The sequence below is a fragment of the Bemisia tabaci genome, chromosome 3 (genome assembly GCF_918797505.1).
Source record: "Bemisia tabaci chromosome 3, PGI_BMITA_v3".
NCBI classification, from domain to species: domain Eukaryota; kingdom Metazoa; phylum Arthropoda; class Insecta; order Hemiptera; family Aleyrodidae; genus Bemisia; species Bemisia tabaci.
In genome coordinates, this window is record NC_092795.1 from 14,035,707 (window position 1) to 14,059,094 (window position 23,388).

The window sequence follows — 23,388 nt, forward strand, 5'->3', positions numbered from 1 at the left end:
TTAGATCGGCGCGGCAACTAAACTAACTGTGAAACAAAGCGTAGAGTATCGTACGAAACTGAAGGCGCTTCAAGTCACATCGTCTTTTCCTGAGGATCTGAGATCTCTGAGGATTTATCGTCGGGAAAATATTTACGGTAGCGATGTCGCAGGCAAATAGTGAAATCAGGCATTTTGTCAAATGCCTCGGCAGATAGTTAAATTTTGACGGTCTACAAAATTTTATGAATTAATGGCGAAGAGTTCACGAGTTTTCACTATTTTTGGAAAAATAACTTATCAAACCTACGAACTCTTTTTGGCTCTTCCTCTTCAATCGCCTCTCCTACTTTTTAAATGCTGACATTCTAAAAATTCCGTATTTTATGACATGCTGAAAACAGGATAAGTGTCTGTTCAGGAGCTAAAAATTGTCTAAAATTCTATTGTGTGATGCAGATTTTTACCGAGATTTTTTCTCGCAGGAGCAATGCATTATTTTGTCTAAAATTAAGAGAAGAATCAGAATTTCAATCTAAGTTAGAATATTTGACTATTTGCCTAGGCATTTGACAAAATGCCTGATTTTACTATTCGTCTGCAACAGCGACACCCTCGCTCTTTAGAGATTCTTTAATCAAAACATTATATTTAAAATGTTCAATTTCCTATTTCTCGCACATAAAACAACAATTTTGATACAGCATGAACGTTGGCGCTTAGTAACGCCCATTGCCTGGGGGTAAGAATCAGTCCGAAGCTGGTGGCGATAGTATATCATATGTAATAATTTTTGTACAGTGGTTGAACTGTAGTCACTGTCTTAAGGATTTTGGAGAGAGCAATCATAATGTGAATGAATATACGAATGCTCCTTGATGGACTTTGTGTACTGAAGGTTTCAATGGCATAGGACCTCAAAATCACGATTCTAATATGAGTGTCCTCATCTATTTGTGATACTCGACGCTCTGTCACTCAATTTGTTTAATTTCCTGACCAACCTTAATCCAACTCAGCGCCTTGAGGAGAATATTTCATTTTACATTTTAGACTTATTTTCGGCTTTTCGTTTCCGCAATTCGCGCTTTATTTTCTGGCTGCATACTGCGCATGCTAAAAGTTGCTTGTAGAATTTAAGTATCTATGGATTAATGAAATTTTCTACAAGTTTTGAATAAACAGAGTGTATGAAAAATGATTGTGTTATTTATTAGTTATGGAGATAATAGATTAAATGATGTTAATCGGTCAAACAAACATTGTATTGCAGAAAGAATTAGAACATTCGTTGATAACATATCACAGGCAGTTACTTACTTTAAATCCTGTAGAATAATTTGAGACTAATTCAAAAGTGTGTGCCAATAGTGTAAAACTCTAACAAGAATAACAAGAATAAATGGAATTTCGCGATAGTTCCTTGGGTTTTTTTACAAACTAAAGAAAAAATAAAATTCAATTGGTGTCACATCTTAAAATTACTAATTAGAGAAAATCAGGATGGGCTAAAATTGATTTAAAACCTATTAAGGAGGGCGTCACGCAAGTAGTATACAAATGAGAAGTCTGACGACTTTGCAACCTGGGGTCAACGACCCCAAAGCGCAGTAGTATGTTCACAACTTTAAGCGTATCTCTGTTCTGAAACCCATTCATTAGGTATTTTTCGAAGTATGAAAATAAATCGTCCCTCCTATAACGTAAGGGGGTACATCGATTCGTACATGAGCCTTAGAAAGCGTGGGTTTATGTGTAAAACTGGGCTCAGTTCATTGGGAAAATCATGTTTTACGTGAACTCTGACGACTTTGCAACCTGAGGTCAACTACCCCAAAGCGCAATAGTATGAACACGACTTTAAGCGTATCTCTGTAGAAACCCATACATTATTTTTCGAAGTATGAAAATAAATCGTCCCTCCTATGATGTGAGGGCGTACATCGATTCGTACATGAGCCTTAGAAAGCGTGGGTTTATGTGTAAAACTGGCCTCACTTCATCGCGAAAATTAGGATTCACGTAAAATTTTGCATTTGGAAAAAAAAAATCCCCCCACTTACCTTCTAATTTCCGAGAAAGGAAGATCTCTGAAAATGCCAGATCTGCAGATGGAGTATTTTTTGAACTTTTCCGAATCTTGGCAAACTTTTCGGACGCGAAGTCTGTTGTTTACTTTGATGGATTGTAGGTAAACGGAGGCTTCCGATGACGGTGTCATTTTCTACATCGAGAGGGAAAAATTTGGGAAGAGCCGCAGACCGAACTACCACACTCTGGCACTCTATTTCGGAGACTAAACAAACATGTGTTTTTTTTCTTTCCTTTTTTGCAAGAGTTTCGCCGTCGATGATTATCACCTCCTTCTCTGGACAGTTTCCCCCTCTACCTTCCCAGGTAAGTACCCGAAGAATTATGATCCAATCGAACGGACCGAAATTCGTAAGAGCACCAAAAATAACCTACCACAATAATAAATCTTTTACAATGACATCAAACCGTCGCTAATATTGTTTAATTAGTCTAGACATCTACGTCATACAAGGTCGTCCTACCTCAACAGTTCAGAGACCCTCCCAAGTTCAACGTCACCCCATGTGCCGACAATCATGTGTTTTGCGCAAGCGTTCGCCGTCGATGAACTTAGTCACCAGTTCCTTCTCTCGACAGTAACCCCCTCTACCTCTCCAGGTAAGTACCCGTATAAATAAAAACAAAATCTCACCTTTTTTCTGACATATCATGTCTACGGGTAGCTGCAAATTCTGCCACAAGCAAGCTGCAACTAAAAATAGGGTGACATTGTGTATAAACCACGTGCGCGAGTACGCAAGTTCGTGTAAAGCCTACCATTTAACTCGAAAGGATTCCCGAGGGAACAATTTATACAATAACAAACTTTTAGATCACGCTAAAGCCATTAGTTTTCCATTGGACGAAATCATCATCCGCGTTGCTCTAAAGAATCATTCCTACAAGTATCTTGGGGGTGAGGAAACTCGAATGCGCATTGACCACTGCATCAAGTATTTCGACGGCAAGCTTGTAAATTCTGTCAGAACCTCACTTATAAACTACTTTCTAAAGTAACAAGTGACGACAAGCTCAACGTGATAATTGCTTGTGTGTGCGACCAATTAAAATCATTTTGTTAAAAGTAAGTCAACAAAGTATGAAAAGGTGGTGACCTAAATTAGTCTCATTAAAAAATGTGTTTTTTTAAGTAAACATAGAACTATGGGTCGACAGTTTTAATTTATTTCTCCTGTCATCCTTTCACTTGTGATTCTAAAATAATATCCTCATTAAGTGGCTTATCGGAGGTTACTGTACAATAGGGGTGATCGAAATTCCCGACTTGAGCGCTATACAATCCGGATAGGGAAAAAAGGTGGCCAAATTGCATGTAGATTACGGGAAAAATTGTCCGCAGCCGTAATTCCAACGGGAACATGGCGCTCAAGCCCTTCGAATATTTGCATCATTAAAATACCTAAAAAAATCAGGTTTTTTCTCATTCGGGTCGGTGTAGGTGCCCTCAAGCACGCAATTGCATCATCAAGCACATGTTTTCCTACGTATTTTTTCACGAGAAATCGATTTTACTGGTTTTCAAAACGATATATCGTTGTATTTAATCGATATATCGATTTTTCATTCGATTTTTGAGAAAAATTTAGTAATTTTTAACATTAACTGTATCAAATTCTATTAATTTGTGATATATAGGCAAAAGTTTTAATGCATAAGTAAACTAGTGCTCACGTAAACTTTTTTACACAAGGCACTTACCCTTAAAGCAGCGTACACTGACCATTCTTCAGTTAGGGTAAGTACTAGATGATGGCCGGAATGCCGGGATCCTCGGCGTCGCAGCGATCGCGTTTCATGACTCATCATTCGAAAAAACATTTTTTTTGAAATCTGACAACGGATACCTAGTGAAGGTGAGTTGCCTTTTGGCATCAAATGACGAGGAAAAAATCCTGGCTCCATAAGACAACAAATTCATCGAAAACATGAGGTTCGAACTTCCAAAATCTCAAATTTTCGTTTTTACCGTGTTTTTTTTTTCTAAGATAATTTCTGGATGATAGAAAAGACACAATTGACAAGTACCCTATGTGTTTTAATAGATAATTTGAGTCAAGGAATCGATTTTTGTGGTTAAAAAATTAAGATATCGATTTAAAATATCGTTTCTTGCGATACTTTGTCCGGAAAAGCGATTTTTTTGTGTGTATATCCTAAGAAATTTTGATTCATCAATGCAAGCCTTTGATAAATCGACATTTTGACTTCAAAAATAGATTCACATAGAAATATAGGTAGTGATGAAGAAAAAAGAGGTATGCTATGTAAAAATCCGATTTTCGAAAAAAAATGTTTCAAATCGGCGTCTGGATAATGTTTTTGAGCTTTGCGGGTGCGGTCGTTGACCCCAGGTTGCAAAGTCGTCAGAGTGCCCATTTGTATACTACTCACGCATTCTCCTCGGCAGGGAGTTCTTGAAGGTCCGCATCTCTAGAGCACTTGGGACACTCCACCAAATCCATAAGCTTGAGAGTGAGAGGGTGTTGAGGGCATGTTTGCCTTATACCAACATCCGGTGTAAAAGATTTACAGTAGCCACAATAAACCCCCGATTTTTTGCGGTTACAGATGCACGGAAAATCTTCCATGGAAAGCTTCTTGTAGGCGCCGGTAACGTCATACTCCAGATAGGTGGATCGAGAGTGTGATTCGACTTCAACTCTAACATTCTTCTGCTCGTCGAAGCGGACTTTTTTTCTCGATAAATTTTTATTTGTGTTTTTGGTATTATTCGCATATCTAGCCATCATGTTTGCTGCCGATGTAAGGATAGTAATGTATACTGGCTGGAACGGTTACCCTCCGCCGAATTATTTACTCAAATCTGTAAGGGAAAATCGTGAAAAATTTGAGAAGAATGCCGGAAAAAATTGGTCCAATATTCCACCACTAAGAGGTGAATTTTTGCGTAGGCGATTTTTTTACTTCATTCGAGAAACATAGTCCCATCGTCGTAAATTTATACTATTGTATATCAAGCGTGAGATGCCGCAAGAGACAATTTTACTTTCAACCCATGTAATTGCGACGAATAGTTTGTATTCTTTGATTGATTTTAGAGGGTCCATACAGGAGTAGATTTAGTGTTGCCATGAAACTCTGAGGCCACTTTTGGTGAATTTTGATGCTCCAGCGCTGCTTTAAGTGACGGTTCGAGCGGTCAAAAGAAATAATTCATCAATAGTCTGGCGCAGATATGGGTTTTTTCTGAAACTTCCATGCTGATGGAATTGGGTGATTTGTGACGATAACACCACGTGAAAGTCACTAAAAAAATCAGCTCGGTCATTTGAACCGAATGCTCGTGTTTTACATGATCCCAAATATTCGGTTCGTCAACCCGAACTTGCGGTTCGTGCAGCCTGATTTCGGTGGTAAGGTGCACTGACGAACGAAGTTCGGCCATAAGGAATGTTCATGAATTACGTAACGCTGTGGGAGGGGGGGGGCTGCTATACGCTGCGTTGTAAGGGGGTAGGGGGTCAGTGCCACCGTAATGTGCCCCTCTCCAATGATGAAAATACAAAATATCCATGCAAAATTTACTATCCATGGTTCTTCTAAGTTATTTGTCACACTATCAGAGAAAATACATCAAATTTTATCCAACAGTTTTCACCAATTTTTGGGATCGTAAGGAGAGGGGGTCCGTCGTGCATTACGTAATAATTAAGGGGGGTTTGCTTAATTTATGAACGTTCCCATCGAACCGTACTCGGTTTTGACAAATAAAATAGTTGAGATGGTATGGAACATCGACCGCTCAGTTCACACGACCTTTTTTTCCAGTGAGACTGTCTCTCTAAGATTTTAAAATCCCTACCTGATTTTTGACATTAAAATAAAGTCGTGGGTGATTTTTGCTTCAGTCTCTTACCACTCTCTTCAAGGTGTCAGCCTCTTTTAAATAATTCTAATAATAATTCTATATGCGTCCAATTTTGGCACAAGTTTACCAGTCTCAAACTACTGCATATACGGCTTTATAAAAATCTTTTGATTTAAACGTAGACTTTTTCTGTTAAAGTGCGCCAGAACAGAAACTCATAGGAAACATGTTTCTTACGATAGATTATTACGAAACACCAAATGTTCCTTAATACCTCCTTTTAATGCACAACTCAAATGGTAGTAGATCGTATTCGATACATCAAACAGGTGATATTGTATCGATATCGATTGGTTCAATGTGTAAACATAGCCTCAAAAGTCAATTTACAAATCTAAGGTGACGGGTCTTTTGTGATCCAATTTTTATTCTTTCAAGTATCAAATGGCAATGAAAAGTGAAATTTTTAGGAAATTTCTCATTTTCAGCTTTTTCCAAATGAAATCCTAAAATTTTTGTTTGAGGTTGTGTTCTATTGTTTTGAACGAAACGATACACCGAACCACTATCGAATAGGATCTGTGCTTCAATTGAAAAGATGAAGATGAGGATCCATTCGGAGACATCGAGAAAGTCAAGTGATGTGTCGTTAAAGTAGCATGTTGAGCGAACGCTTTATAAAGTGAATACTGAACGAGTAATAAGCTGATACATACTTCACGCAGTAATTGACGTTTCAGCACGGATTAGTTGTAAGTGATATTCAGTGGAACCTATGTCCGGAGATAACCCGTGAGTCACTTTTGAATGCTGATTTCTGAAAAATCAAGGGATTCATCACACAAAAATCTTCGCGGGTGTGTCCAAAAAAAACCAGTGTCCGCATAAAAATAACAAATTTGGTAACCTCACATTATATATTCTTAAATTGTTTTCTGAGAGGAACAGACGCAGCCAGGCGTAAGAGCGAGTGGTATATGATATTTGACGATGAGACGAATTGATTACATTCAAATGTTCAATAGTTGAGAAAATTGAGTGACAACATTCTGAAGTGACCGATTAAAGTCCAAGCGCAATGAGCGCATCCATAAACTTGTGCTGCAATACATTGTTGGTGTTCACTGTGCTCATATTTATCCAAGAGGAAAGACTTTTTATCAAGATTCCAAACTTAAAGAGGAAATCATTAATTACTGATGTAAAATATAACGCAGGCAGGAATTTCATCTAAAATAATCAATCTACTGATCTGAGATAAGCAAGAGGTTCTCAACAAAACGCCTTCATAACCGTGCCTCATCACGTGTGACCGCATTCGACCGCGAAACAGTGAATATTATGCAAATAATTTGTGCAGTTTGTTCTCGTAATACGTGTTTTCCATTGAACTAATAATATTGGCAATAATTGAATATTAATACAGGTATGCTTGAATGATTTTTTGTACAATTTCATCCATTTACTTCCTACTTTGTTCCAGACACTCTCTTTTGCCCTACAGCCCACTTAGAAAGTCAAATTTTAAACTCTATTATTATAATAAGTGAGTATATTTTATTCTCAATTCTTGTTTTATGAGGCTCATAATGTAAGAGTAGCATTTCAGATGCATTCGGCTTCAAAACATCTGTTGGCTATGAATGTGGAACACCCAGGGATGTTCTTAGTATAACATTTTAAGCGGTCAAGCTGTATAGACTTTTTATCAAGATTCCAAACTTAAAGAGGAAATCATAAATTACTGATGTAAAATATAACGCAGGCAGGAATTTCATCTAAAATAATCAATCTACTGATCTGAGATACCATACACTTTTGGTACATACAGTTTTACAACCATACAGTCCATACAGTTTTGAAATAAAGGGAAACAAAATAATACATTTTGGAATGCCATAAAAAGAATGATGCATATAAGTTATGAAAATAGTGAGAAAAACCCTGGGAAAAATGGCAAGTGTCAGGTCAGTGGCAGATTGCTCTGATGTCAGTGAAATTTGCTGTGACATTAATAAAATTTGCTCTGACGTCAGTGAAATTTGCTCTGAGGTAAGTGTTGAGGACTTGACACAACACTTAGGTAAGAGGTCAGCACTGAGGTAAGCCGCACTGAGGTAAGCCGCACTGAGGTCATGAGAAGGACTTACGTAAGTGATCGGTGTTTCTGAACGTAAGAATCTCTGATGTCAGGAGGGAGACTTACCTAAGTGTAGCACCAGTCACCTCAGAGGTGGATGATGGATATCCATCTCCGAGGTAAGAGGGACTGAGGTCTGGACTTGGTACAGAGGGTTCGTCTCGGACATCAGTCCTGATTGAGCTACACATTTCCAAAAAGTAGAGATGGCTCCTGTCACGTTAGGAGGATTTGTTACGTTTGACCATGTCACGGTAAGCGGGTCGGTTGAGTTTTAGACGGACTGAAAACATCTAAATAAATCCTCAAACGCGCTCAAGAAATAGCGAAGTTCATGGGAGAGCAAAAATTAAGTTTATGTCTTCGATTAAACGGTTTTGGAACACTTGGAAGTTGTTGGATAAACAAGATGAACACTTTATTCACGTCACCGAATTACATTGGATGGAAATTCTGCACTTGGTAAAATATACTAAAGTGACTTGCGAGATCTTAAGAATTGACAGATAGTCATAGCTGAGGTGGTAAACGCGAAGTGAAGTACGTTGCCACACAGGGCCAGAGAGAGCAACTTTTAGGCTTCATTTCATCAGCCATCCGTTACACTGATAAAAAAGATATTAAAGAAGTGAGATGGTGTGTCTGATTGTATGCAAGCATTGGCTTGAGGCCTTAAAATACATGTCATGAGAAACTAAGAGAGAGACAGATGAAATGAGGGAGAAAAGGACAGACAAGGTCATCATGGGTGGGACAAGTCAGTGATTCTTCAAAATTTAGCTGAGTGGAATGAAAAGGCTTCTGCAAGGGCTTTTCACACACAAATGTCGCAATTGTTGCATCTCTCATTGAAGGAGGAGACTATTCTCAAGAAAAATACTGGGCTTTAGCCAGCCGATTGAGTATTTTTTTCATGCTCTTTTAAAAGCGTTTGTAGGACCTGAATCGAAAAATATTGGACTTTGTGCGACAAAATATTTCATATTGTTTTGGAGCACATAGAAGGCTTAGATCAATCCATACTGACTATTTTTTTTTTACTTTTGATAAAAATGCAAATAGGCTCCTGCAAGGGCTAAACATACCTTCTTACACGTCATGACTGTTGCATCACTCATAAATGAAGGGGCCTACGTTCGATTTACAGTGAAGTATAATTTCTCATTTCAATATATTCAATATTTCAATATTTTCATAAACATCTTTTGGCTATGACTATATAACACCCGGGGTCGGTTTTAGTATAACATTTTAAGCAGTCAAGAGATGGTTTCATACATTTTCGGAGTAAAGGGAAACAAAATAATATACTTTGGGATGCCAGAAAAAGAATGATATATAAGTTATGGAAATAGTGAGAAAAATAGGAAAATTTAAAAATTTCATTTTAGAGTATTCTAGAATCCAAGGGTATCTACCTTTTTCAAATTTTTAGAACAAAATTCTTGGCACAAAAATAGCCATTCCACTGAAATTCAAGAATTAAAAGTTAACTTAAAAACCATGCCCACTGAGTTTTTTAAAACTTTCCTTTAAGCGTCACTGAAGAGGCCTCCTTTCTTTATCAGGTTGGGGGGGGGGGGGGTGCCGTTTAGATATGAGTCAAAAATTATGCAAGAATTCTAGAACTGATGTAACAGGCCAAACAGCTAAAATCAAAGCCGCCGCGCCGGCAGGTTCCGTCCGCTCTCCGCTCACCAGAGCAGCGCCTCTGGTAGAGGGGGAGTGGACGACGCTTGATTGGTAGTCCCTATTCAGTAAGCTGAAGACCGTCCCCTGAAAACCAGACAATGTAAGTTTTCTCAGTTTTCACTCCTTTTGGGGATGGATGTTTAAATCAGTAATCTTACCGTGATGTGACGGAGTGTGCGGGGGTGGCTAGCGGGCCACCGCGACCCCCTAAATCAGTGGCTTCTCTTTTTTCTTACCCTTGAGTCCTTTTACCGTCCTCTCCGATCGAGCCTAGGAAGCAGTGGCGTGGCGTGCTTCGCGATCTATCGATTTTTCCCCATTTGAAGCTGTGGTAAATAATCGATTATTAAGGTGTTCGCTGCGAACACCCTGTTTATCGATACTTTTCCATAGGTTTAAATGGCCGATCAATCGATATATCGCAAAGCACGCCACGCCACTGGAAGCTCGATCCGGATGGGCCTCGGAGGCCCGATCGGACAGCGATTCGTATTGTTCTCTTGTGGTTTGTTGTTCTGGATCCTCGAGCCATTACACTGATAACTGGTTACTGATTTATAATTAATCTAAAAATGTATTTATTTTAACTTCTAAACGTTAACAATATATTAATTTTTTTATTTCTTAATAAAGTTCGAGATTCAAGCGTGGTATGCATATATCGTGTTTCATGGTCTGATTGCCTAACTTCGCGGCTGATGCATGATGAATGCTCCATTGCATCTTGGGTTATATTTAAGGCCTCTCCGTGGCGGGGATGTAGTTGTATTTTCTCTTTAGAATGAATTTTCCATCGCGCCATCAATTTTGGAGATGCAACACGGGCATTCATCGAGTACGAATAGTTGTATCTCTGCGCCGTCGTTGACGCGCGTAGTTTCCCATGCTTTACGAGGTCTGTTAGATTAGAAACCGGATTTTGGTCATAACTAGCCCACAATGCGTCCAAATTACGTTTTCTTGAGCTTTTCTGATAGCTGGAAATATACTTAAGAACGCTACGTTCACAAGTTTGAAAAATCCTAATGAGCTTCGTTGGTATGTGGCTTGAAGTAAGGCAACCTCAAGGGTGTTTTGCGATTTTTATGTTTCACCGAACTTGTCTCTCTTTTTTCGGTCTTGCACTACATTTTTCAACCCACAAGGACGATTGGAGTTTCGTCTCCATATCGTAGCCGTACACTAAAATATTGTCACCGAAAATTATCCTATCCAAAAATGTAGGATCACTGTTAGAACGTTCAAGCAGCTAAAGGGAAATTGACATTTGGTTGGATTTTCGTTCAACGGACAACAATCAAGGGGCAAGTGTACCTGAAACTCGATGCGTGTCTACATATTCTATCAAAATTGTATGTACAGAGCCTTCAGAAATATTACTCTGTTCAACAAGCTCGAAACGACCGTTTTCGAGCACTTTTGCCCGCATTTCTTCCACGTGACAAATGTCAGTTGCCGTTGAGGGTCGATTCCCATGCTCCTCATCTTTGACGAACTCCTGACCAGTTTTGAATCGTTTAACTCATTCAAAACAGTGGGAACATCTCATACAATGATCATGGTAAACTTTACTTAGCGTATACCAAAAGTTTTGGTACAAGGTATACCGAGTTTAAAACAAAATTTAATGTTGAATCTTTGCTCTATCAGTGATCGCATGATGAAAATCGCAAAACGCACCTGACTTACTCGTATTCAAGATGACACAGAATAAACACTGATCAAAATAAACAAAATCTGTGAACGTAGCGTTCTTAAGTATATTTCCAGCTATCAGAAAAGCTCAAGAAAACGTAATTTGGACGCATTGTGGGCTAGTTATGACCAAAATCCGGTTTCTAATCTAAGAGACCTCGTATTTCCATATTGCGTTAGTTCTGTTTGTCTTACTTGTAACGGGTCTTCAAGGGCTACGTGCGCAACAAAGCAAAAAATAGGAGAGATGTAATCGAGCCTCGTTTTTAACTTTTCTCAAGAACCTGAGCGACAACTCACTAGCAGCAATAAGGAGCGGAGCACTTAGGAGCCTCGCGCCATCGCGCCTTCAATCTCGCTGATACCACACGAACATCCATCAAGCACGAATAGTTGTATCTCTGCGCCGTCGTCAACGCGCGGTCGTTTCTCTTGCTTTATATCCATATTGTGTTAGGCCCAGAATTGTTATTAAACAGGGTTTACTCATCAAATCCCTGAATTTAAGAACCAAGAGAAAATAATTTGTTTTCCTTTCAGAACCATATAATTCATAGCTTCCCTCTATTAAAAAGTTCAAGTTGTCACTCATCGATTAAACTTCCTTTTCCTCCCATAAATCGTCGATTAAAGTAGGAGCACCTCGTGTTGGACTTTCCTGCTTGTTTAAACTTCCTTTATATTTTTAATTAACCCTGATTAACAAGAATCCAAAACCCCATTAATTACCCCTGCCATTAATCACTGATACAAGTTCTTTTTTATATTTTTTCAGATCTACCCTCTGCAATTTATTTTATTTGATCATGGCCAAACACACGACTATCTCAGTGTCAATAGGGTCCACTGAAAGTTACCTTACAGCTACGATAATTTTTCTGACTCTATTGAGACCAAGCGTGGCTAAAATTTCCAACAGGAAAGCGAGTGATATTAATACTTCCTTAGTAAAATTTGGAATCATTCCAGATTTATTGAAAAAACCTCCTCCGCATGTTATCAAGGTTCGTTGATAATTCCGTCAAAAATGACTTAAGAAAAATCTTGTTTAAAAGGTCTAACCGTTCCTGCTTGCTGCGACATAACTACGTAAGTATTTTAAGTGGTACCCAAATTATTTTGACGAATGGCCAATATTAGAAACCATACAATTTGAAATAGATCGAAAGAATTTGAGGTATTTTCTGAACTTCTGTATTAGTGAGGTAAAATTTTTAAATACATATTTATACTAATCGTCTGATTGTCTCCAATGCTTTATTCCGTTACTAAAGATACCCGATGCATGAATTTACCTAGGTCTGCATATTAATGAATAACGCAGGAACAGCATGACGTAAGTCTATTGAAAAATTCCCACGCCAGAGAAAAACAAGTTACAGAATTTCGGCGAGACTTTTGACCACTAAAACAAATATTTCATAAGGCCTTTTTTAAACGTTTTAATTGAGAGTGCCGCTGCCGCCCTGAGGACAAAACCGCTAAATCGCCACATGATGGAATTTTGGATAATTTTACTGTGCCTCCTCATATCCTGGTGAGACTCTCATGTAGACTTTAACGAAATACGTTGCACTATCGCTATTATCTTCCTTTAACAGTCTATATGTGAAAAAGTGAGAAAATATATACCTCCGTTTTAAAAGTATTTTTGTTTGTTACAGGCCACATATTCATTCGGTCACTCTCCTAATTTCGGAAATAAAATCGAAGCTCAATTTTTGAAAAGCAATCCATATGCCATCCTTTGGCCTTTTGAAGGAAGCCAATTTTACACACTTCTGCTAGTAGGTAATATTGCCCTCAAACATATGTTCGTAATTAAATAAGAGATGAAATCATGCAAAATGTTTGTGAAATTCTGCTTCTATGAGAAATACGGTGAGAAAGACTTTTAAAAGTTCTTTTCTCATACCCCTCCGTCTCCTCTCATTTAACCTGTTGCCTCAAAACTCAATAGGTGCCCATTTTTTTATGAGTCAGCTGCCGCAGATTCTAATTGCATTTCATTTTGCATTAAAAACCACGATTTCATCTCTAATCCAAGAAATCACGTACCGCCTGCATAGAGCATTTAGTAGCACATGCTTGTTTCTAAAATGAACCATAAATAGTGGTAGATAAATAAACCTTATTTTGCAATGGACCACTAGACAAAGTACGAATTTCAGCATTCTGATACACGTTTCTTTACCAAAATTTCACGTAAAACACGATGCGCACAACGAATATTACCGAAATCAACTCCCTCCGAAGATATTAATGATTCTTGGTGCGTGAATTCAAAGCACGCGCTCATGAAAACTCAATGCTCTACGTGATTCACATCGCTCGTAAACGTTATCATGAACGTCTCTGCGATGAAAAAATCTGGCAACCTCAATCTTGACACTTTGGCTCAGCTATAGCAAATTACTTATAGTTTGAAAAACACATGGTGGGAAATGAACATTGCTCGATTGAGAAGATTGCTGAAACCGTTGTAGTGCGTGATTTGACTTACGTAGAGCTTTGAGTTTCTTGTGAGCGGGCAGTTCAAATTCCTCGTAACCAATGTGAAATAAAAATGTTAATAGCTTCGTTAGGAGTTGGTTTCAGTAATTTTCGTTGCGCGAATCGTGTTCTACGTGAAATTTTGGTTAAGATACATGTATCAGAATGCTTAAATTCGTACCTTGTCTAGTGGTCCATTACGAGCCAATCATTCTGGCTTATTTTAGAGAAGAAACATGTGCCAATAATTACTCTGTACGCAGGTAGGTGCTTTTTTGGATGAGCCAGACATTGTAGTCCGTTGTTGCAAAATGAAGTATAATTAAACAGCTAATAGATTCGTATATAAAAAAGAATACTCATTTGTCTGAACCTGTGGCTGAACGTATTATATTTGCGATCATAAAACTATGTAGGTAACCAGGATCGAACTGGCTCGCGACTGAGGGCGTAAACCCTTGACTGGTTAAAAGGGCGTGATGTGATATTTTCTGATGGGGCATCCCCTTCGTGGAGAGGGGTTCAGAAAATTTTGGCAAAGCAGCACAAGTTTACGCTATTTTCAGGTTCAAAGTTTATTAATCGTACAGAGTAAAAATTGTAAAATTGGACGTATTGAAATGACCGACAGACTTCTGAAATTAAAGAAAACAAAAAAATTAAAGCCACTGGACGCATTCAAGCACCGTTTTTTCCACAAGAACCGTGTCAGTGCTGCGGTTTCCACGAGCTTAAGACGTGGGTCTATAAATCCATCCTAAAAAAGAATCAGACAAGAACTTGAAAAAAGAAGAAAGAACGAGTATCAATGCAGCCGAAGGTAGAAGAGACGTATTCGGGCCTCTTTTTTAACTTTTCTCCCGAATCTGAGCGACACCTCATTGGCAGCATATAGTAGAGCATTGAGAACTTCGCGTCTTCGCGCCTTTAATTTTTCCGATGCAGCACGGACGTCCATCAAGTACGAATAGTTGTATCTCTGCGCCGTTGTTGACGCGCATCCTTTCCCTCGCTTTATTTCCATTTTGTATTTGCTTGCGTTTGTCTTATTCGTAATGGTGCTTCAAGCACTACGTGAATAACACAGCCGAAGGTAGAAGAGATGTGTTCGGGCCTCTTTTTTAACTTTTCTCCCGAAGATGAGCGACATCTCATTGGCAGCACATAGCAGAGCATTGAGAACTCACGCTTCGCGTCATCGCGCCTTCAATTTTTCCGATGCAGCACGGACGTCCATCAAGTACGAATAGTTGTATCTCTGCGCCGTCGTTAACGCGCATCCTTTCCCTCGCTCTATTTACATGTTGTGTTTGTTTCCATTTGTCTTATTTGTAATGTTGCTTTAAACTAGAGCAGAGCATTGCGAGTTCACGACTCACGCCATCTTGCATCATCGCGTTTACACTTTAGATGTCTCTTACTTTTGAATTTCGAAATGAATTAAGGTTAAGTTTGCCCGAGATATGTTATGATATGTCCAAATCAATAGTCATTTTGAAAAGGAAGAAATATGTTTAAAGGTCTCTTATGATGTCTATAAAGTGTGCGTATGTCTAAAAATCGAATCGGCTATCGTTTCTAAGGGAGTTACACATAGAGAATGAAGGAGGGGGATAAAGCGCCTGTATGTCAACAAAAAGGTGACAATTTCACAGAAAAGTGTTTCCGCTTCAGAAAGTAGTTCTTTGACCTCTGTTCACCACTATGCGTAAAAGTACCTCTCTTCGCTCCTAACTCTATCTTCTTCCGTTCATTTAAGAAATTTTCCGCATATATTCTCGGTCGTAATTTTTTCTCTCTTCTTATTTTGCTATCTGTCAGAGAGGCGCGTGTTTGGCGTGCCAAGGGGGCGTATCTGCCAATGGCAGATTGGTCTTATGGCCAGTCCGAGCCTGTACGTAACACTATTTATTGATTGCGGTGTTTAAATATGTTTTTGGTAGTTTAAAAGAAGACCAACCCTTTTTATGAAGAACTAGAGGGCTCCGCTCCTAGACAACTTCACACTTCACCAAAGCGCATAGAGCCTCAGGTGTTATGCATTACGCAAAACCCTTATGATAATTAGTTATAAGAGTATGATATATTTTTCCAAACTACCATTAACAAGTATACGTCAAATAACGGATTATAAAAGGTTAATTCTTCCGCATAAAAATATTTATTTGGAAACTTTCAACGTTGCAATGGAGATCCAAGGTTACCTAGCCTCACAATGCAGATTTGGATGGATGAATCATGCTTCAAGTGTTGTGACACTCTCTAAATGCAATATTTTTTCATTCGGTACTTATAATATATAGTTGGCTTTTTAAAATGTGAACTATTCTAAATTTTTGTCGGTGATTATATTTTTTTTTCCTTCTCCTTTTTTTTTGGTGTAAAATTACAGATCTTGATGCACCGTCTCCAAAATCACCGATAAAAAGGGAGTGGTTGCACTTCTTGTTGGGAAATATACCGGGACCAGCAATCAGTCAAGGCGAAATCTTAGCTCCCTATATTCGTCCTAATCCTGAAGAAGGCAAGTATTTTTCAGCCAAGCCCGCAATCAATGTGCGATACTTTTAAATATTTTTGCAGTCAATTCTTCGGGCTCTTATTCCTATGCAATAAGCTCAAATTCCGATTAAGCTTTTTTGATCAAATTGCGTCACCCATTATCCAATATTGCGCCTGTACGGTCGATGAGTCGATGACAGAACTAGAAGTGAGACTGTTGACCTCTCATGTCGTATTCATACATTATGCACCTTTTTTATTGAAAGACCCAAAAAATAGGCATGTCAATCGATATTATTGGATGAATTAAGGCATGGATTTTTTTCTCAACAGAACTATATCAATCAAATCGTCACATGTAAGAAACTGGAAGTTGGAATTTTATACATTATTTTGGTATTACAAAAACTTCGACACTTTTTTCAATACCATGAAGACTAATGTCATTTTCCAAATCTATGAAAATGTCACGTCATTTTAATTGATTAATTTTCGTTGAAACTGAAGCTCTTGAGCACAAAATGCGACAAATTTGAAAGGACTTTCAAACATGACGCTTCCATGATATCTTTTTTTTTAATTTTAAGGGATTTGCCTTATTTATTTGATTCATTATGTTTTATTTATTAGTGTACATGAGAAATTTAAATCGATAAAACCAAGCGATGACAGAAAATTTCGTCAAATGTGCTTTCAAATATATTCTAATTTAGGGGAAATCAATACATTGTCTTTGTTTACGGGGAAATATAAATTAGGTACTGAGATGGTTTATTCAACGAAATCTCATAGAAATAAAATTGATGTTGAAAGGTTCTCTGCCATTTGCATCATTGATTGATTCGTTCATCTGGAAGTACACCTATTTATTATCATTGTTACTTTTTTTAAAGGGACACATCGACTGGTTTTTTTAGTCTATAAGCAACCTCAAGGCAGAGTCAACTTTCAGGAGCGGAAACTACAGTATACGTAAGTTTTAAGCTTGTTTCTCGGAATTTTTTCGCGTAGCCCTCTAACATGGGTTGCTTTTTTTTAAAATAACCTTTAACATTTTTAAACACCTTATTCGAGAAATATTTTTCACCATTCATTGCGTATAGAATATCATTGGAAATGTATCTTTTTATTTAATGAAAGGTAAATACTAGATTAGAAAAATTATCACTCCTGGTCAAGTCTTGGCTTTAATTAATTCTGGAGTCGGGACAGGATACTGCGCTTATGGGACATTTATGGGCAGGATTTGGAATTTTTCGCGGAGGGCGTATGAAAAAGCACCCTTCATGAGGGCTCTGCGGCAACTCCAAAGGGAGATCCGATCCCCCCCCCATCCGTAAAATTATGAACATTTAATAGTCAAATGGAGACGATTCCTGAAAGTTGGCAACACTGTTTTCTCCTACCTTTAAAGCCATTATCATTAGGTCCAGTTACACGATCAAATTTAGCCATACAACTGAAGCTCTGATTGGTGGAAAAAGACCTAAGGTGAGGATGCGACCAATATATGGGAGGCCCAATTTGATGGTTCAATTTGATCGTGTAACCAGACCTTTGAAAATATCGATTTTAGGTGAGAAGAATCAAATGTTCACATACACAATTGAACATAATACATTGTTCGATTGTTGGATTACATTTTGCAATAAGGAACCACTATCTCTGGCTCTTCCATGAAAGCACGTATCTTCATAGGGAAATTAATGTCACATATGTTGTTTCTGAAATGAGCCAGAAATAGTGGTTCCTTATTGCAAAATGTAATCCTGTTGTCATACATTTAAATGGAGGAAAAACAGATTTGCCAACTTTGAAAAATCACCACTGTGTACGTCATAGGAGTAATTTTGAGCTGTTCTTGTAGAAAAAGCAATTCACATACAACTTTAAAGATGTCTCTCTCGTAATTTTTTCGTAAAGTTCTATACATTCATACTGAGTTCCCATCCATTTTATTCAACTCACTCTGATAATCCTCATCATGGCATCTCTTTGGCAAACACTGAGCGCGCATTTCATGGGAAATATACAATTACTAGATGCTTATTGGCTTATTTTCATCAAAGAATCATGTCCCTGCGTGTAAATGTATATTTTTAATTACCATAATGTCTCCTCATTTGGGATTAGACATCAATTGTATTCTTGTATTTTAGGACGGATCCTGCAAGAGCTTACTTTTCGTCAAAAAACTTTGCAATAAAATACAACTTCGGTGATCCGTTCGCATGCAACTTCTTCTTAGTGGACGCACCAAAGCGACTTTCGGTGGACTCACCAGCTGAAAATAGCACCAATTTAGGGGAGAAAATTGGCGAAAATAATGTCAAGCCAACCTCGACGATTTTCCAACATGAAAAAAGTACCGGTAAGAGAGGAGCCAAGTCAATCTCAACAGTTTCATTGACTGAGAAAAGCACCATTTTGAAAGGTAACTACGGAAGACGTAATAACAAGCCGACACCCACAATTTTACCAGCTCAAAATCGCACTAATTTAAGAGGAAGCTTCAAAAAAAGTAGTAGTGAATCAATGCCGACTTATTCACCAGCCGAAATCAGCACCACTTTAAGAGGACGCTATGAAAGAATTAGCACTAAATTAACATCGACTATTATTCCAACGGCTGAAAGTAGCACCACCTTAAGAGATAAATTTAAAGAAACTAGTGATAAGTCTACACTGACAAAGGGGCCAACTGCAAACAGCATCGCGGTAAGTGAACGTTATGACCGAATTAGTGCTAAATCAACTTCGGCGATTATTTCTATGAATGAAAACAGGACCACTGCAAGCAATTGCTTCAGAATAAGCAGTCCCAAGTCAACGTCAACAATTTCACCAGCTAAAAATCGCATCACTGTGAGAGCACGCTATGAAAGAAGTAGTGAGAAACCAGTTTTAAGACGAACTCAGCCAGTGGAGGATTCAAGCAAAATTGAGATTGGCTACATTTGGTGACACTAAAGCACATTCATCGAAAATCTGACCTTCTTGTGCCCCCTATGGTCGGCTGAGGGATACATCGTTTTTTTTAAACATAGCTCGGCATGACTGTTGGAGGAGATGGTGACCTTCCAAAAGAAATAGAAGGTGCCATTAATAAATTATGTTATAGCGCTTTGGGGAAGTAAGGGTCTCGAATTACCTTTCCGGTGCCTCGCGAAAAAGGAAGGGCCTTCAGGCCAGTGATCACAGCGTAGCTACAGGAGGGTCTGAAAAGACGTCATTTTCCGTGATTTTAAACATTTGTTAATCTTTTGAGTCCACCTTTTTCCTCCTGTGAGAATTTTTTAACCGCGGATTACTCCCACCACCAAGAAAAAGTTCTTGCCACGCCGCGCCGCGCCCCTGCTTTAGGAAGAACTTATAAGCCCTGGATAGGCGATCAAATTCCCGAACCAATTCCGATCAAAGTAGCATCAAAGTGTCGGGAGTCATCAGTCTTAAACTCATTAATTTGCTTCATTTTAAAATGAAAGCTTGGCAAAAATGTTTCCTGTGGCAGGGAATGATGAATGGTGGCACTCCATTCTGATCTTACTTTGAACAAAATACTGCGGCCCGTCAAAATTTGATGGTAGATAAGCTGTCAAAATATCTTCAATAAATACAATATCAAAAACACAATGGGTCATTTTAACAGGTTGCAGGTTAATCGTAAAACTGATTGATCAGTAAAAAATATGGAGTGAGAGCCAAAGTCCTTTAGTTGCGCTGCAACATTTTAATGACGATGAATTATTTTGTTTTCAAGATTTTCCCCCATTTTGTAGGGCATCATTTGTTAATACTTTTCTAAAATTTTATTTTTAATTCAAAGTAAATGTTCTAACGTTTCTACGTTCTTTCTCAGCATGCTACTAACGTGGAACTTGTTAGCAATACGTTTTAACGCAAATAAGACCATTTGACTCTGATTTCTCCAAATAATGCATTAAATCCGAACTCAAAACGCCCGGTTTCAATAATTCTGACAAACGGCATCGTCCTTCAAAAAATGTAGTGATTGTTGTTACATATCGAGGTATAGCACAAATCATTCTTTCTCCATTAATTTTTTTAATCAATGATGCGAAAAGTCTCACTGCTTGCTCTTAATATCATCGATAAAATCCAGGTGGAAGTAAAGAATGGTATGAGCAATGCTGCGATGGGTAACAGCAATCATTTGCATTTTTCAAATCTATTATAAAATTGAATGTAAAAACTTGGAGCAAATCTAGATCTCTGGAGCAATCGTTAGAGCTTGGCACCAGTCTACTAATTTTTTATCATTCCATAATTTTAAACCATAAAACAATATTCTGCAGCAAGCGTAAACGACCCATAGCTATGCAAATGAGGGTTCAAGATGAGCAGCCCACAAATTATTTACGGCATTTCCTCCTGAGTTTTTAGACTTCTTACTCTCCGTCGTTGGCACTTATAAAGGACTTCCAACCCTCCCCTCTGTCGTTTATAAATCATGTGAGGCCGAGCTGACTTGCCTATTCTCCCTTACGTTGAAAAAAAAAGAAAAGGAAAAAGGTGAGAAAAATCGTGACAAGTAGTCAATTGGACGTATTTCTGTCAAACGAAACTATGTGCATTATGACGTGAGTAGTGAGCCCTGTTATGAATGTATTCTTATGAGTCTCAGGGCTCATGTCTCAAAATTATAATAACTAACTAACTCTTCATGCACATAGCTCCATTTGATAGAAATACATCTAATTGTCAAAATGTTGAGCACCGCTAACTCGAACTTAGCTCATAAAAAAGAAAGAAAATACAAGAAACGTTCGTGACTGTACTAACGTGTTGCAAGTTACCAAACTTTCTTCGAGCTTTTGACCGTTGTGTGGTGAGTTCATATTGAAGCAATGATTGGAAGCCTTCTAAAGCCCTGGATAGACGATCGAATTCCGAACCAATTCCGATCAAAGTAGACATGCTGATGACTGATGGTCAGCATATATTCTCCTCGTAGAAATATTAGCCCTTATGGCTCACATACTGTACTTATGAGCAGAAAAATTCTCGTCATTTGCCACTGTAGTGAGGAGTGCTAAGCAAAACATGTGACAGTTTTAGAAAATTTTAAGATACGTATATGAAGTTCTACCTTAAAGTTTCCTGATTAGCAGATCGTTACTAGTCAGACGTAAGGGAGTAGTACAAATAATTGTGATGACCCCTGATATCCATGTGACTTTATGCTTTCCAGGGCTCATATTGAAATAGACTGATTTAGTGACTGCGTCATTCGATGTAATATCGAGCTCTTGGTTCGAACCAAAACAAACTAACATAACGTCATGTGCAAATTCCTCATGAGTTAATTGTGTCATTTTATTAAAATTCAGTCATTGACCGGTCTTGAATCAATCAAAGACTCATTAAATACGAGAACTTTCGATTGTAAGAAACACTTGGACGCATTTTACCACTATGGTGCAAAGGGCGGGAATGAGTGCGAAATGGCGCTAATCATAAGCAAAGTTCTATCGACGGTGAAACTACCAAACCACGTATCTCGGTTTGCGACGTCGCAGACTTCCTGTCATACTTTATTTTTTAAATGAAAAACTACTTAACGTCCAGTCTTGAAAATTTCTGTGATTTTTCCTCTTCGTGCGGAAAAAATTCTGTGAAAATTTCAAGGAATGATATTGATTTGGTCTACTTCAAAAAAATAAAATAAGAGCGTAGATTTTTAAACACCGCAAACGAGATACGTGGTTTGGTAGTTTCACCGTCGCTATGTATGTTTGCATTTGAACCAAGGGTTTGATAATATATCGAATTGCGTAGCCACTAAGTCAGTCTATTGAGTCGTTTTTACGTCAGAGAAATGACAAGATACAAACTGTCCATTCGAGTAATATGTTCATTTATTTTGTGAATGGACTACATTTTACAGTAGAGAACTGCTATTTCTGGTTCATCAGTAAAATTAATTAATGCACAGGGAATCAAATGGCACATCAATTGTTTCTAGGTATATATAATGAGCCAGACGTAATAAATTCCTTACCACAAAATGTGTTTATAAACATCGATGGTGCATGTACTAAACCACTCATCTCAGTTTGCACCGGTGGCGTTGTAAATCTTCAGTCACATTTGCATTTTCTTAAAGACCTGATAATGTTTTTTTCCTAGAACTTCGTTTCATTTTCCTTCGTTCTCTTCACAAGATCACAATATATTCTCTGAGGATTCGCGGAAAAAACATGCCAAGCAGTATATATTATCTTGAAAACATTAAAACTATGAGAAAACATTCTTAAACGTCGCAATCGAGATCCGTGGCTAGGTATTTTTCCATCGATGTGTGTATTTTTCACTATTCTATTCCTAAGTCTTACTTTGTAAATGGCAACCTAGCAATTGCATGTTTCTCACATTTCATGTAACTGTAAATATTAGGTTGCATTAACTGTATATTTAGTGTAAACTTGCAACGTTTTTCTTTCACTCCTTGAAAAGTTTCTCACCTGAAAATTTATGTTTTGTCATTTTACTTTTCTGAGGGGCAATTGTAGCTAAACTCTACTAATGGAACCAGGATTTGGAAATTTTTTAAAAAAACTTATGATTGATCTCTCACTCTGCTTTCTAAAACTGAAAATAAATAAAAAAAAATCGTATCCCATCAATGAAACAAGCTTGAGATTTGAAACATTTAGAAGAAAAATCCTGCCTCCAGAACTTCGCACTTCAAGTATTTTCAGATGCACTCAAGCTTCAAGCTTTTTACTCTAGACTTTCATCAGCTCCTGAGGAAAGAGATTTCCTGATTTTGGCGAAGGATTATCGTTCCTCTTAAAATGTCATAGATTATTGGATCACCTAGTAAATGTGTGTGTGTGTTCATTATTTCCTTTTCTTCTTTAAAAACAAAAAAAAGCCGCAAAAGCTATTTTGGATTATCAGTAATTCTAGAATAACTATATCTCAAAAAATAAGTGAGTCT

The 23,388-nt window shown here is 37.9% G+C and overlaps 1 protein-coding gene across 5 annotated transcripts; it reads left to right on the forward strand.

The window, feature by feature from the left end:
* The first annotated feature begins 7,193 nt into the window (after nucleotides 1–7,193).
* On the forward strand, nucleotides 7,194–22,980 carry LOC109038443 (uncharacterized). 5 transcript variants are annotated; one of them, XM_072297826.1, is made up of 6 exons: nucleotides 7,194–7,328; nucleotides 12,205–12,433; nucleotides 13,094–13,220; nucleotides 16,315–16,446; nucleotides 17,318–17,396; nucleotides 18,584–22,980. In XM_072297826.1, the coding sequence occupies exons 2-6, from the start codon at nucleotides 12,236–12,238 to the stop codon at nucleotides 19,386–19,388; spliced, it is 1,341 nt and encodes a 446-aa protein (XP_072153927.1). In that variant the 5' UTR covers nucleotides 7,194–7,328; nucleotides 12,205–12,235; the 3' UTR covers nucleotides 19,389–22,980. The 5 variants fall into 5 exon arrangements, with proteins under 5 accessions (XP_072153927.1, XP_072153924.1, XP_072153925.1 ...); XM_072297823.1 differs by having other exon boundaries at nucleotides 7,324–7,448; XM_072297824.1 differs by lacking the exon at nucleotides 7,194–7,328 and adding an exon at nucleotides 9,677–9,834.
* Nucleotides 22,981–23,388: the final 408 nt, after the last annotated feature.